Source organism: Haemaphysalis longicornis, unplaced genomic scaffold, assembly GCF_048455015.1.
Source record: "Haemaphysalis longicornis isolate Haplotype H1 unplaced genomic scaffold, Haemaphysalis longicornis Haplotype H1 scaffold_10, whole genome shotgun sequence".
Lineage (NCBI taxonomy): Eukaryota > Metazoa > Arthropoda > Arachnida > Ixodida > Ixodidae > Haemaphysalis > Haemaphysalis longicornis.
The window spans coordinates 105,299,544-105,314,022 of NW_027526204.1; the positions used below are offsets into that span (position 1 = coordinate 105,299,544).

General features: G+C 46.4%; 2 protein-coding genes across 5 annotated transcripts in view; one reads left to right on the forward strand and one right to left on the reverse strand.

Annotated features, from left to right (window-relative positions):
* Nuak (Nuak family kinase 1) overlaps nucleotides 1-4,031 on the forward strand; it is a 136,620-nt gene extending 132,589 nt beyond the window's left edge. For all 4 annotated transcript variants that reach the window (XR_013320230.1, XM_077690279.1, XM_077690281.1 and 1 more), the window contains one exon: nucleotides 3,778-4,031. Coding sequence is in view for 1 of the 4 variants with exons in the window: in XM_077690282.1 (XP_077546408.1) it covers nucleotides 3,778-3,815 (38 nt within the window). In the remaining 3 variants the exon portion in view is untranslated. The remainder of the gene's footprint in view (nucleotides 1-3,777) is intronic.
* The window catches only part of Mahj (LisH and WD40 domain-containing protein mahjong), an 83,242-nt gene that overhangs the window by 1,969 nt on the left and 66,794 nt on the right, over nucleotides 1-14,479 (reverse strand). The window contains exons 25-31 of the mRNA XM_077690285.1: nucleotides 13,679-13,735; nucleotides 13,126-13,208; nucleotides 11,244-11,541; nucleotides 9,967-10,168; nucleotides 8,916-8,989; nucleotides 4,950-5,042; nucleotides 3,026-3,089 (exon numbers count right to left, since the gene is read on the reverse strand). Coding sequence (XP_077546411.1) covers nucleotides 3,026-3,089; nucleotides 4,950-5,042; nucleotides 8,916-8,989; nucleotides 9,967-10,168; nucleotides 11,244-11,541; nucleotides 13,126-13,208; nucleotides 13,679-13,735 — 871 coding nt within the window. The remainder of the gene's footprint in view (nucleotides 1-3,025; nucleotides 3,090-4,949; nucleotides 5,043-8,915; nucleotides 8,990-9,966; nucleotides 10,169-11,243; nucleotides 11,542-13,125; nucleotides 13,209-13,678; nucleotides 13,736-14,479) is intronic.

The following is a 14,479-nucleotide window of genomic DNA, read 5'->3' on the forward strand; positions in this document are numbered from 1 at the left end:
CATGCTACAGACAATTCTCCCTATGCACCTGCATCTCTGCACAGCGTTCACGCGGGGTTCAGAATTACCCAAAAACCCCATTTTCGAAGCTTAGCACCGGCACTTGGAAAAGGCCTAGCACATGCGGTCGAGTGCGTAAAGACGCACAATAAGCTGAGAAAATAAAGCAAGATTATAACAAGCAGCAATTACTAACCCACTATAAAAATCAGCCGTGGCCAGCAGAATTAGCTAGGCTCTTTTAAAACCCTTCGCGACGAGGCAGGCTTACCCGAAACTGTTCGTCAAGCAAATTGGATCGCTGCCTGACGTTCCTACAAGGCAGCTTCCGCATTTCTTATAAACAGCTGATACGAAATAATTTGATGGACAGCTGTGAAATCGAAAGATAGATCAGTTGGACTTGCACACGGTTACCGGCAGATTGCACTCAATGGATGGGAGCCAACCTCCTACTTTAGGCATTTCTTACCATTTTTACCAAACGGAACACGAACGATGCATGCGTGGGAATAATAAATGCCGAGCTTCACTGAACCTGAGTTGTTTATTACATAAAAAAAACCTGTGAAGAGGGCAGACTCGACTCTAAGTGCACCACTTTGCGTATTCGAAAGCGCTGTTGTTCAATCTCACCAGTCGCGTTTATCGGCAGCGGCCTTGTTTTTGACTGCCGAACGGAGTCTGCTTAGATAGGCCTGTACTTTTAGCCTTGTGCCTGTTTTTCGTCATGTTCGACAACGTTAATCAAGCTTAGTTTATCCGACAGTGAAGTCAGCTACCCTGCTGCTTATGCTGCAAATCGCGCGAAAAAAAGAAAGAAAGAAAGAAAGCACCGCGGAAGTCCGCTACAAGCATTCAGTCAAAACAACTTTTCAAGTTTTGCCTAAAACTTAGTCTATTGTAGCCAATAGTCCGCTACAGCCGGGTCCGTTATGAGCAGTGGACTCCACTTAAAATGCAAGGCGACCAAACAAACCAAACAGAAATGGTCTGTTGTAACTGGAAGTCCTTTGTTGCCGGATCCGCTGTAATGAGTGTAGACTGTAATATGCCCATAAAATGCAACGTTTCGCTATCGGTACAAAATACCGACAAGTTACACGACTTACCGCTGTCGTGACTCCCTGCCGTGTCACACTGCGGAAGTGCAAATTGCAAGCCCTCGCCAAACAAAGTGCCAAATAAAAACCCAAATCTAATTTTTTATGGCACTTCTGACTCACCACCCAAAATCCTAGTTCCTCAAAGCCACAAATTTTCGGGCGGTGGGTTATCGCAATACTTTTTGGCTGCCGCATACACAGACCGAACAAAAGTTTAAAGCTGAAGGCGTCAAAAGGAACACGCAAATCACAGTGTATAAGTTAGTTTGCCTTGGAAATAGCAGGCCAAGAGTGACCTAGGACAAAGTGCAGTAAGTTCACTCTATAACAAACGCCTTTCACAGCATTACTTAAATTTTCAATTCAGAAACTATAAAACCCTTGCATTCTCGTTTATATAAGTGGGTTCTCACTTCATTTTGCTTTAAAACTGCGAAACCACGGATTACAGAAGTGAAGCAATTAGGCGATGTCCGAAAGATACCAACGAGAAACTGAGAACAAGTTTTCTGGCCACCAATGTGAAAAAGGGCCACTTCTGTCTGCTATACTGCTAAGCTGCTTTAGTTGGCCTGTATCTCAAACAAATGAACCAATAAAACCAGCGCACTTGTGCGAGACATTCGAATCCAGGTTGCTTTTTGTGGCACCCAGAACATAAATCGGCGAAGAGCCTTGGTACACAAGGGAACTCAAACCAGCCAGGGGCGTTACTTGAACTCCAAGAAGTTTGTTTTGGGCTACAGGTTAACTATTAAAAGAATGGCAAACAGCTAATTGCAAACAGGCTTGCATTGAAAGAGTACAAAAAGCACATGGCATAAAATGTACATACGTACTACAAGGATAGCACTAACAACCGAAACCTAACATTGAGCACCAGCATCACGTTCTAGCACATTTTTGAAATCCAAAGTTCATTTGGCTTCAACTGTTTACCTAGCCTTCACTTTTTCTCCACATCAATGAATAACACTTGCGTGGCTAGCACAGTATTTTTCTGCACCCTGTTCCGTTTCCTTTCGGAACCTTGATGAAATACAAGCCTCGTTTATGTCACGGGAACAAAGCAGCAAAAGCAGAGGTAATTGGCCAACATATCTTGTTTTCAAGGTCTACAAAAAGCCAGTCAAATAGGGCAGCAGTTGGGCTTGCCAGAAGGACTTCCTTCTGAAAGGCACTATCAAGAACCACTCCAATCCAATACACTACTAAGCAGCCTAGCATCTTTTGGTGCTATACTCTTAACGTACGCTAACACGGATGTAAAGGGGAGGAGTGAGTGGTGTTTTTGATTAACTACAGCTTCATATCCCTTGAAATGTGGCAGAAGTGATGATGAACTGAGCTACACAGGTACCACCAGAGACCAAAGATTTTCGCTCTCCACCCTTACCTAAAGCTCATTTTTAAAAATACGGACAACAGCCCGCACGGACGTCAGAGGACAGTGAGCAATACCCGTAAGCCGATCAATCAAACGAGGGGGGGAACAAAAAAATCAAACGCCACCGCACCTTTTCGATTCCTGCCGTGCCACGCCTTGACTTTCAAAGTAACTGCACCTCAGCGACCAATTGCATCAGCGCACTCTCTCCTTGGGGGTTCCCCGCCAGCATGCAAAGGAGAAATATAACGCCGCTCTAGCTACCTCCTCGCCACAGGATTTCAAAAGAATGAAAACATGCAGACTAACCAAACATGAACAAATAAAACGAAGTTCTTTTCTGCCCAGGCCGCAACTCGTTAGTGCAACATGATACTTGTTCGCAGCTTTCAAATGAAAGATACGTTCGGATGCGAGACCTTTCAATGGGGATTGTTCAAACGGCTATGTTCGTACCTCTGTGTTTATTATTCAGCGAGAAACTTCAAAGCAAGACGTAATACTACTACTGCGCTCGGAAACATCATCTTACCGTCGTCGTCGTCATCGTCGGACTCCTCTTCGCCCATGTTCTCAGACTCATCATCGTCCGCATCCTGCAAGCAACCAGCACACAACCAACTCAGCGGACTGAACAATCATCATCATCACTGAAGCCACGTGTTGTGCGCGGAAGTTCAGCTGCCCTGTTGCTTGTGATTGTAGATTCTCCAAAACGATACAGCTGTGCTTGCAAGGCTATCACCTGAACTCGCTGATAAAACACCTGAGTAGCCAACTGAGTAGCCAACATCTAAGTAGCCAACTTTTTGCATATTACTTTGCCTTTAGGCTCTCGACACACACACCACCCTTTTGGTCGAACACTTGGGCATACGAAAACCTCACTGGGCCATAAGCGAAAAATAACCGTGCAATCATCACTGCACCAGGTGAACCTTAAGTTTCTAACGCAATGTCACAACCTACTTCATTCTCACACGCAAAGCAAAACAGAAAAGTAAAGATTCGGCACTGCTTCTTGCATTACTGCTGCTTTGTGATTTTACGGAGAGCACGCGTTGATATTATGGAGAACCAGCGATGATATTACGGAGAGCACGTTGCTGCTGCTGCTGCCAAAGACTAACTGCATGAAGCCAAAGAAAGACTGAAAAGCCTTCTGTGCCAAGACTAACCAACTCAGTGTGCTGTGCACTTTATAAGCTGCTTGGGGTGGATGGGAATGAGGTTGGCAGGAGGTGAGGTTCCTGAAGGCCTTCCCCTCTTTCTTTCTTCATGCAGGCAGTAACGAAATTGTGATGAACATCAGGTTTTCCTAAGCCCAACAGCACAGCGACCGAACGGCGCCAGTGGCAGCAGCAGCGGCGGGGGCAGCCGTGAAGCGAGCTGTGAAGCAAGCGGCGAATCAAGTGAACAAGCAGTGTGAACCGAGCGAGGCGAACTGTAATGACGACGACGACAACAGTGCCGAATTAAGGAAAAATAAGTTACTCTGTGACACAAATAAAGAATTATTTTTGTTTTTGTTCAGCACAGCCCTTCCCACGAGCCTCCCTCTCTTTGATTGCACTTCAAGCTGCACTACTGAACAAACGCGGTACACCTTAGGTGTTGGAAAGTTGATGCTGGACAAAATCTTCGTATTTTGTATTTGCACATGGTTTGCATCCTACACTTCAGGCAGAACTTATAAAATCTATCGAAGCCCACGGACACTAGCCACTACAAGAAAAAATTACTGCAATTGTTTAGCCCCAAATTCATTCTTCCCATGGCAATGGTGATCAGTCGTCAAAAAAAAAAAACAGTGAGAGGAAAGTCAGCCAGTTTAGTTTCTCGCAAATCTTCCCACGTGACGTCAAGCAGTTAAGAAAACAGAATGCAGCATGTGGTCTCGTTTAGTCACCTTTCAAATCTAAGCTTGACGAGACAAATATTTACAAGCGCTCAATGGTGCAAGTATTTTAATGGAATGTACTTCAGCAACGGAACCAATTTATTTTCAACTTGACAGGACACCCCTCCAAAGGACACAGCGGGGCTCTGATTCAGGAATATATGTCAAAAACAAATGCTGGATTGCTTCTTGGGGAGTCCACAGCAAGTACGAGGCTAAATCCAAGAACCCCAGCGTGTGGGTCACAAACGGGCGCCGACTGTCGCACACCTCTCTTTGGCAGCCTTGCGACAGCCTTATACATAAAAACTGTCGGCATTTCAGGTCACAGATTGGTCTTAATTGTCCGCCACGACAGCAGCAAGTGTCTGAACTTGAGTTGTTAGGAACAGAACTACACAAGAGTCGCACACCTACAATTTCAGACACGGCAACTGGTCTGCTTGTGAGCAGCACCCCATTTTGTGAAACCGTGTACCGCAGTTGCTAAGACCTATTTCGCGCACGAGCTTCTCTTTTTTATGCGCCCACGCATGCACGCCCTCTGTTCACTCACCTCGTCGTCGTCGTCCTCCCGTAGACGACCGACCTCGTAGAGGCGGCACACGCTCTCGGAGTTGCTCATGCCGGCATCCCTCGTGCCCTGGTTCTGTAAGGCAGTAAAAAGGGTCACGTGAGAAACGTGAATTCCGAAAAGGTAGAGCTACAGCATCAATAAGCACAGAGACTATCAAGAACGCAGTTCTTTTGCTTCGTGCGCCGCAGCGCATTCCAGCTATCTGCGACATCCCGACATGCCAGCGCAGTAACTACAGCCTGGTTCTGGTGGAACGTTTCGCAGCGTGCGACCCACAATGAATGTGAACTGATCGTTTATTTTTAATTTTGCCTCCACAACACTCGCATCAGCTGCCCACAGAACGTGGAAGATCTGGCCACTTGGGTCAGTCTGGCTGCTCTACTGCTCGCCTCCCTGTCAAACAAACAATCACACACACACACACACACACACACACACACACACACACACACACACACACACACACACACACACACACACACACACACACACACACACACACAAAAACTGTACACCAAAGCACCTTGTGCAATTTTTTAATGTGAAAGCATTAATGCCCAACTGAACACTGGGGTGATGTGGCACTGAATAGATGTGCCAGTACAGTCTGGTCCACCTATAACAATATTGAAGTGGCAAGGAAAACCCATTGTTCGGACGTTTCCAAAACATAGGCTCTGACGTCCCTCCCGTGGAAAAAACGGACACAGATGATGAGGCACCCAGCCAAATTCAAAGCGGTGTGCATGTGACAACAGGTGAACGCAAGCGAGCGTACCTCGCAGCCGACCCGCGAGGTGCATCGTAGCTCGCAGTGCATGCCGTCGGCGCGGAGAGCTGACGGCAGCTCAAATTTTCGGTGCACACTGTAAGTGGGTTCAATCGTTATATCCGATATCGCGGCACTGGAGCACTGCAATAAGCGGTTTATTTTACCATACAACATATACGAAAGTGGACAGTGCCATAGTTGTTATACACGGTATCATTATAAGTGGACTTGACTATATTGTGTGCGCCCACCTCAGACCTGCAGCAGTCGCAGCGCAACAGTGAGTGCTGTGGTGCCCTGGCTTGCTGGCGGCTACCGTAGTCACTCGAATCTAACGAGACCTCGATTCTAACGCTCACCTAATTTTGGTAACCGGAAAAAAAATCGCAGAAGTCCCCTGCACGGGACAAGCACCGATAATGGATGCAAGAACTTGATTTATTACCAGGCTAGGTGGCTCTCATCACCCTCTATGTACTCTACTGTAAAGCACACATGGGGACCACCCTTTAAAATGAAAGTCACGAAAAAAATCTTTCAAAGATGTTTAGTGGGAGGTCGCCACGTATCGACAATCCCTCTGTAGAACAGGGCGCACTGCACGGTACGACACAGGTTTTTGCTGCTGTCTCCTTTCTTGGGGATTAAGGGGAGACGTGGGTCTTGAGATAAACTTTTTTATTAATTGGTCTGTGATAATGAAAATCATTGTGCATATGTGTTTTGTCTTCCTCATTTCAAATATGTAATTAGTTTTCAAGTGGTAGAATTATTTTTTGAGTTATGAAGAAAACACTGGAGCCTAATTAAGTAATTTCTTATGGGCCTTTAAGGAACTTTTTATTCAATTTTTTTTTAAATAAATGGTATGGATGTGTAGCCTAAGACCTGCCATGCATGCTGAAGCTATTTATATTCCTGTAAAGATAGTTGATTGGACAGAATTAATCTAATTATGCCAAGTACAGTTTTCTGAAAACTTAATGACCTCTAATTATTACTCATAACATTTATTTGAGGCAAAATGAGCAAATTAAAATAGCTTCAACATGCAGTTCATTTTATCCCGAATTCAATGGTATAACACTTGTAGAAATCCTTTGAAAAAAAACTACCTCAAAACCCCTGTAAGGCTAGGCACATATGCAAAAAAAGGAAAGCTGAGAAAATCGCAGTTGAAGTTTTACTACAAGTGACAGTTTTATCTATTGAGCATATGAAAAAAAGAAAGGTTCTAGAATGTAGCTCGCGTTTCGCTCAACACGAGCATACTAAGTTTGCTGAAATCAGTTAATGGGAAAATTATGAAATCCTCTGTCTACAGATGGCACCTGGCAGAAAAACTGAACAAAAGCAAAGCCAGAACGTTGCTTCAATTTTTATGCTGTTGGCATCGCGCCGTCTCTCTTTGGCGACTAGGGCTGAGGTGCCGAGCGTGCACCACAGTTGTAAACGCTATTTTGTTATGTTACTGCTTCATTTGTAGCAATCAAATCGGATTTGCATCGCGTGAAGTGAGTTGCAGCGAAGGGGCTGGTAACGGAATGCCCGCCACTGTTCTGTAACGTGCACGCGCTTGGCTAGGTGGGATAACCACGTTTTCGGTTTAATCTACTCGTATATCACGTCACCAACGCACATTGTGCACAGTGCGAACATTTATAATTCTCAAATCGCTCATCTATATGGTAACCTGCCGACGAGTAAGCGCGCGCCGGAGTGCGGGCCGAACCGCCGCAGCATCGTTGATAACAGAATGAACACACTTCCCTTGCGACGTCGGCATGCGGCATCCTTCACTTTATCATTTCTTCTCTTTCTATTTGCTGCTGATCGAAAGATAGACGCACCTTAGTGCCCCCGCAGGCGTAATCATATCGCTACGTTATCGTCTCGGCAGCCCGCGCGGGCGCTAAGCCTACCTCCGTCTCGGCGCCGTTCTCGCGATAAGTCGTCGTCACAGGAGCAGAAAATCGTATTTCAGGCGCTTTTAATAATGCCTGTTCTTCCTTTCGGTTATCGATAGACATCTTTACTTTATTTTTACGCCATGCGGGGCTTTTGCCGGTCCTCGCATAGACGAATACATGAGCCGTTGCCCTGTGATGAGAGTGCCGAGCAGACGACCCACGGCGCCCAGCCAATGAGGTTGCGCCCTGCGGTCACGTGCAGTCAGTAACCAATTAGGCGGCGCGATCCGTCTCTTTTCTACCCCGGTTTTACTCGCAACCAACGGACGAAACGGAGTGGTTCTGGCGGGGATTTGAAAACGAAAAGACGCGCTTTCGAATGAGACCAAGATGGACGCCGTGGCGCATGTATAACCCGAGGGGCGAGTCGTCGAAAAAAATGCTATTTTCGCGTCGAATCTTGGCCGATTTTAGCGGGCGTCGGTGCTATAAATTGATATTATGGCTCAAATACGTACTCCTGGGTCTGGATATTTTGCTAACCGGTAGAAAAATAGCTCTACTTTCCGAAAATGGCGATTTCTAAAAATCGATTTTTTGGCCAAATTTCGGGATTCCAAGACCCGCGTCTCCCCTTAAGTTGAAAAAAGCGGGGGCTTGCCATCTACAAGCGTCTAGATTTAACTTTTAATGCTTCCACATTAAAACAAAAAATAGCTCGTCAGAACCAAGCCGCGCTACATCAAGAAGGGAAGCGGGAAATCTTCGAGGCGTTCAAGATCAAGAAGAAAGGAGGTGCTTGTATTAGTGAGCCATCAGTTTCACTTCTGGAAAAGGAAATGCTGTACCTATCTTGAACATTAGACTTTGTATCGGCACGTGGCGGATCATGCTCTTTACGAGACATCGTGTTTTTTCAGATGTGATATCTCCTAGGTCTTTATCGGTCCTTCTGTTGTTTTCCTTTTTCTATATATATGTTTTCTGCTGCAATAAAGCGCTCAGTTGTTCGTCAGCGCCTGTGGTTTAGTCTTACCTTTCTTCGTCCCGTCGTTTGCGCTGTTTTTTCTTAGTCTAAACAATGTACCCACTGGCCCGTCAGCATACCCTTAAGGAAAGCAGGTGCTGAGAAAAATGGGCAAGCAGAGAAAAACGGGCAAAGGCTCCGCGAATTAGCCACCACTTCTGACGTAGAAACTGCACACCACCCACGCACACACCCTCGCCACGTGCACAAAAAGGGAGTAGAGCGTAGCTCACCTCTACAACAGCTAGGAAGTAGTCAGACTCGTCCGGTTTGAGGTCGTAGATGTTCCGCTTGATGTCGATGGTAGCTGGAATGGGGAACACGCAAGTCAGTTGTCAGTTGCCTCAATCGTCTTCCACCGCCCGAGATGAGCTCGCTGTGGTGCCACAGTTATCACCTCAACACGTACAAGACAATCTTTTCAACACAAGCACGCTTGAGTTATCCTGCCAACACTCAAGCAGAAACGGCAGTGCTGGTTGCAAGCAAATTTTATCACACTGCAACAGCTGCCAGTCCTACACAGAGAATTTGGAGTCCTCCACCAGCGCCCTACCTTGCCACCTGTACTTTGTCGTAGACGTTGCCTCTGTGCAGCAAAACTGCACATTTGGCTGTCTACTTGCTGGCTCTGAGGCCAAAGTGGACAGCCAAATGTGTGTTCAGCAAGTAATGGTGCCAACTCTAAGGATCAATTCATTTGAGCCTGCAAAAAAGTTGTGAGGACAGCTTGATGAAGCCCTGGCAGACAGAGTTGGCACAATAAGTGCTACAACATAGCTGAGAGAGAGAGAGAGAGAGCTATACTCCGTAAAATTTAAGAACAACAACGAAAGTTGCCCCTGTGCCTTTATCACTGCAGCTGGCTCTTCCTCCGTGTGGCACGAAGAGTGCGTTGAGCGCTTTAGTGCAAATATTTTGAGCGTGTCATGGGTTGTTCGCAATTTTCAGGCTTAATCTGCTGATCAGTGGTAACAAGCAATTGACGCAAGAAAAATTAGTAAGAAAAATTAGATGTCATGCATTAAGCATAACCTCCTTTCAAAATGCAGGCACTCGTTCACATCTGGGTCCATCACTTTGGCGGAGTGCTACACTGCGTGCTCTATCGCCATTCTTAACTTGTACCTGAGCATAATTTAGGAAATGGAGAAATTTCACTAAATGGCAAGATGATGCAGACCTATCACTGGCAAAAGAAAAAGGACGGGATCAACACAACAGCCAACGTAACAGAACGAATGAGTGAATAAACAATCAAGAAAGCACCGATTCTGCTCTCACCGATGGACGAGTAGTCCGACGCATGGAAGGTCCGGAAGGAGGAGCTGAAGAGCCGCTGAGAATCATCATCGTCCTCGGTGATGACTGCACCGTAGAGCACGTCTCCGGCGCCGTTGAATGTCACCTGGCACTGGTCTAGGGCCGGGACTGTGTGCAGGAGCCGGAAAGTACGCAAGTCCCACACCTCCGAGTTGGAGATGACCTGAGGGGCAAGAGACCGTCTGTTTGTAGGCGGTGCGTGGGCTGTGCCGTAGCTCTTTTATTTTTTTTTTTTCTGTGAGCAATCCAAAATTAGTTCTAGATGTGGGGAGGCACCCGAGGGCATGATGGAGTGCTCGTGCACCTGTTGCGAGATTAAATTCTGCGCAATTGCGACAGCACTAGTACTCTACCCCCTTTTGCAACTTCCGTCAAACTACGGACAAGGCTTCCTATTTTCTTTTGAAGTAGCGCTTTACATGCAACTGCCACGAAACAAAAATTTCAAGAATTGGCCTTGGATGCAGAAAGTGCACCAAACTATACGGCAAAACACTTGAGAAGTGCAAGCTCTAACCATGAAATCCTCTCGCGAAATTAAAATCACCGCAATGCCGGCAGCACTATCCAGGAGCTTTTGACTAAAACAGACAAAGAGCCCTTTGTACAACCTACATCTTGAACATTTTGTTCACCATTACTGGAATGAAGGCCACTTTAAAAACAGAGGCATGGTATTTATTTTTGGGTTTTTTTGGACCTGCTGTTGCAAGGTTTTCAAAACCACAGATGATTTAACTTTCTTTTTTTTTTTAGAGAGAGTGCTTTGCCCGTTCTTGGCACTTGGAAAAATGCCACAGCAGCACAAGTCTTGCTGATGGTGCCGGCGTAATGTGATAAGTAAAAGCCTTTGCTACTCTTTCTTTTTGCTTTTTTGCTTGCCACCTCGTTGAGTGGTGAAGTGAAAGGCGACTGCTTATCAGCACAACATTCCAAAGGATTCTTATGCAGCCAAGTTAAAGAAGAGTGGGGTGCGAGCAAACTCCACTCTTCAAATTTTTTTTTCTTCATAACTCTAAAATTACACACCAGCCACCCTGGTTGATAAGAAGCTACCCTTGGGCTACAAGGCGCACCATAGTGGCGGGCTCGAGTATAATTTTGACCCCCTGGGAATCTTCAATGTGCACCGCAATCTCATCACACGAGCGCTTTCGCTTTTCGCCTTCACCAAAAAAGCAGCCACCATGGCGGGTACTGGTTGATCAGCGAATCGAAGGCGGTGGATGCACGATTACCTCGAGGCCGTTGGGGTGGAAGACGCCGTTGACGTGGGGGTTGAACTTGTCGAACTTGTGCAGGGGGGTGACGGTGCGGACGTCCCAGAGGACGCCGTCGGAGAGCACCAGCTCGTCGGTGGGGTTGAAGGTGGCCCGGTTGCGCGTGTAGTGGTTGGACAGGTCGGCGTCGCGCAGCGTCGCCAGCAGGGCGCCCGTGGCCGTGTCGTACACGTGCGCCGTCTCGTGCCGCGTGCCCAGCACCCGCTCCAGCGACTGCTTGCCGAACTCCACGTAGTAGTCGTCGTCAAACGACAGCCTGGGAAGCGCGGGAAGGGGGGGAGGAGGAAGATTTGGGATCAATTGTGTGGTGAACTCGACTGGTTTGACCAAGAGTGGAAGCTGAATTCACATCAGAGACCAACAACGAAATCAACAGGCAAAGTACCACCAGTTTCACCTGCCGAAGAGCTGGGGGAAAGCTGGTAGTGGTGGTTTGTTCTCTAATAGCAGTACAGACACAGGATTAAAAAAAAATAAAGCAAAGAAGTACACAAAGCACGACTAAAAACGGGAAATTTACTGTGCAAAAACAAAGAACAGATTTTGATGCAACCTTCCAAACCAGCTTCAATCTCCCATGCCGCATAACACACAATGTTTCACAGGCCCCAGTCCAGCAAAATGTCCCCTAAGGCATGAAACTATTAAGCACTGCCACAATGTTAGTAGGCACGCTATAACAATTTTACAGATTGCCAACGGTTTGTTAAAAAATTGTGAATCCAGTGAGTTGTTTTGTCACCCAGATGCGAATCGTGGAGATCAGTGACCAGCTCAAAAAATTGTGTTTGGCATGAAAAACGTTTCCTAAATCCTTGATTGTTAATAAAGAAGTTATTTTGGTTAAGGTGGGTTACATGTGCGAAAAAAATATGCTCTAGTAACTTGCGGCTGATTGAGGTCCTATGGTTAAGGGGATCAGACCGGTCGACAGATTTGAAAAATGGCAGGGCATGCGCAAATTTTCAATCGTCTGACAAACAACCTGAATCTAGGGATTGCTGAAATAACAATGAAAGCAAGTAGCCTGAGAAAGGAGAAGTTATTTTCAAGAGCTTCGCTGTTATGCCGTCAGGCCCGGAGCTAGTCTTGAGCTCACGGAAAGCCTTTATTTATTTCACGTGCTTAACCACTCAGGAACCGTTTATTTTAGGAAACCGTCCATAGATGCTTCTCCAATGAGCCCTCGCAATTCACAACTTTTGTGACGTCACAAACCGCAGTACCCAAAAGCGTACGGGGTGTCATCCCCTGTTCTCACGTTTCTGGCGTTTTCTGCCTTATTAAACAACCACCAGTTGCGAGAGTGGTGTATATTAATGGTGTTAGATTCTCGGCATTGTAATCTACCAATACCAGCCAACTTGTTTCCAGCCTTTAGTGTCTCTTTAAGGTGCTCGATAAATACTTCATGAATTGCTGAACTTGTGCGTGCACGGTCCACAAAACTAGTCGTGGCTAGACTGCCATGAATTTTGACTCTGCATATAGGACAATTTTACAGGTTTGCACATAGATCAAACCTCCAATGCTAAAAGCTAACTTGAAGAAGAAAGAGAGGAGGAGGAGGAGGAGGAGGAGGAGGAGGAGGAGGAGCCGCCGCCGCCAGTTACATACAATCCTTGCCTTGCCATATGAGGGCTGCAGATATAACTGGGTTGACTTCTACAGGGCAATACAGGGTAGTTGCCTTGACATAAGCAGGCCACAAATATATGCTGTTGATCTCGCTGTCTTGTAAACCTCGCCAGAGAACTATCTCAAGCTCGGTTGGAACTCCCCTCAGAATACTGCAGAATATTTCCAATCCCGCCCCGAACATCTCGGACAGTGCACTCACTTCTGGTCGAAGACGTCTGTGAAGCTCCACAGGGATGACAACGGCCTCCGCCACGCTGACGAGGTGAGCAGGAACTTGCCGTCCTGTGGGGAACAAACACACAACACCACTTCCTCACTAGCTCAAAGGTTCAGGTATCTGCACTATCAGCCACTTTTTTGATTCACCGTTTTCCCCCCCTTTCTTAATGTCTTTTCTAGACCTCAAAGAAGTTTTGGAGCGCCGTATGTTGATGCTACGGAGCACACAGAACCTTTCCCTGCGTATCATAGTTCTGGTGATCTACAACCGCAAGACTTTTTGTGCACTAACAGAGTTGTCGAACATGGAATGGCCCCATATTTATACACTCATCCCTCCCTTCCGACCGATCTGCATAGACTAGCATGCACTGCAGCCACACAGTAGTTGTGCTTTATGAAAAGTGGGATTACAATGATGATAATGATGATGATGATAAATAATATGCAGCTTGTGGCGTGTGTATGTACAGATGGATGAATTCCTGATTACAGCGAGGATTATAAAATCACGAAGTCATATGGGCACCCACGTTTGATGGTTGGCAGTTTGTGAGTTCCGACTCGTGGCATGAGTACGTCGCTTCTTCCTGAAAAGCAACAGACAACAACCTCAGTTATCCAAAAGTCCCCCCCCCCCTTTCCAAAACACTGTGCGATACACGAAACAATGAGAAACAAAACGAAACCACACCCAAGTGACTCCAGATCCACACATTCTTGCAAAAGAACAAGCAGCTCTCAAACTACACACACTCACAGGCAACAGTAATGCCAAAATGTTTCTGGGTCATGCAAGCAGCCCACTGGAAGAGGCGGTTACAGTCGAATCCCACAACAACATTCACGAGACATGCAAAAAATTTCGCTGAAGCGGAAATTCGTTGAGATGAAATCTGCCCCAGCACACCACTGAAGGGCAAGAAAAATAGCCCTGTATATGATCAGCAATACTGACGCCTAATGCAATGTTTAGAAAAAGGAGCGACGCGCAGTTGCATTGTGTTTGTTCAGATCACAAATGTACTAGTGGTTATCCTTTTTTTTTTTACCCGCACGTAAAGAGTGCCTCACGGGAAGGGGGAGAAATGCAGTCGCAAAACATAACGCTGCACAACAACGCACATCTACCGAACCGATTACTTGCGGATAGCTGCTAGGCCGTCGGAAGCCCCCATCTCGCATGAGCTGCACCCGTTATCCTCTGACTGGGCACGGCGGCATCTGACCTTGGCAGGCAAAGCCACGTGCGCTTGCGATTAGAATACGATTGTATAACGCGCGTTCAAAACTAAACATGCAAACAAGATTTTCGCTCGTGACTATAAAGATTG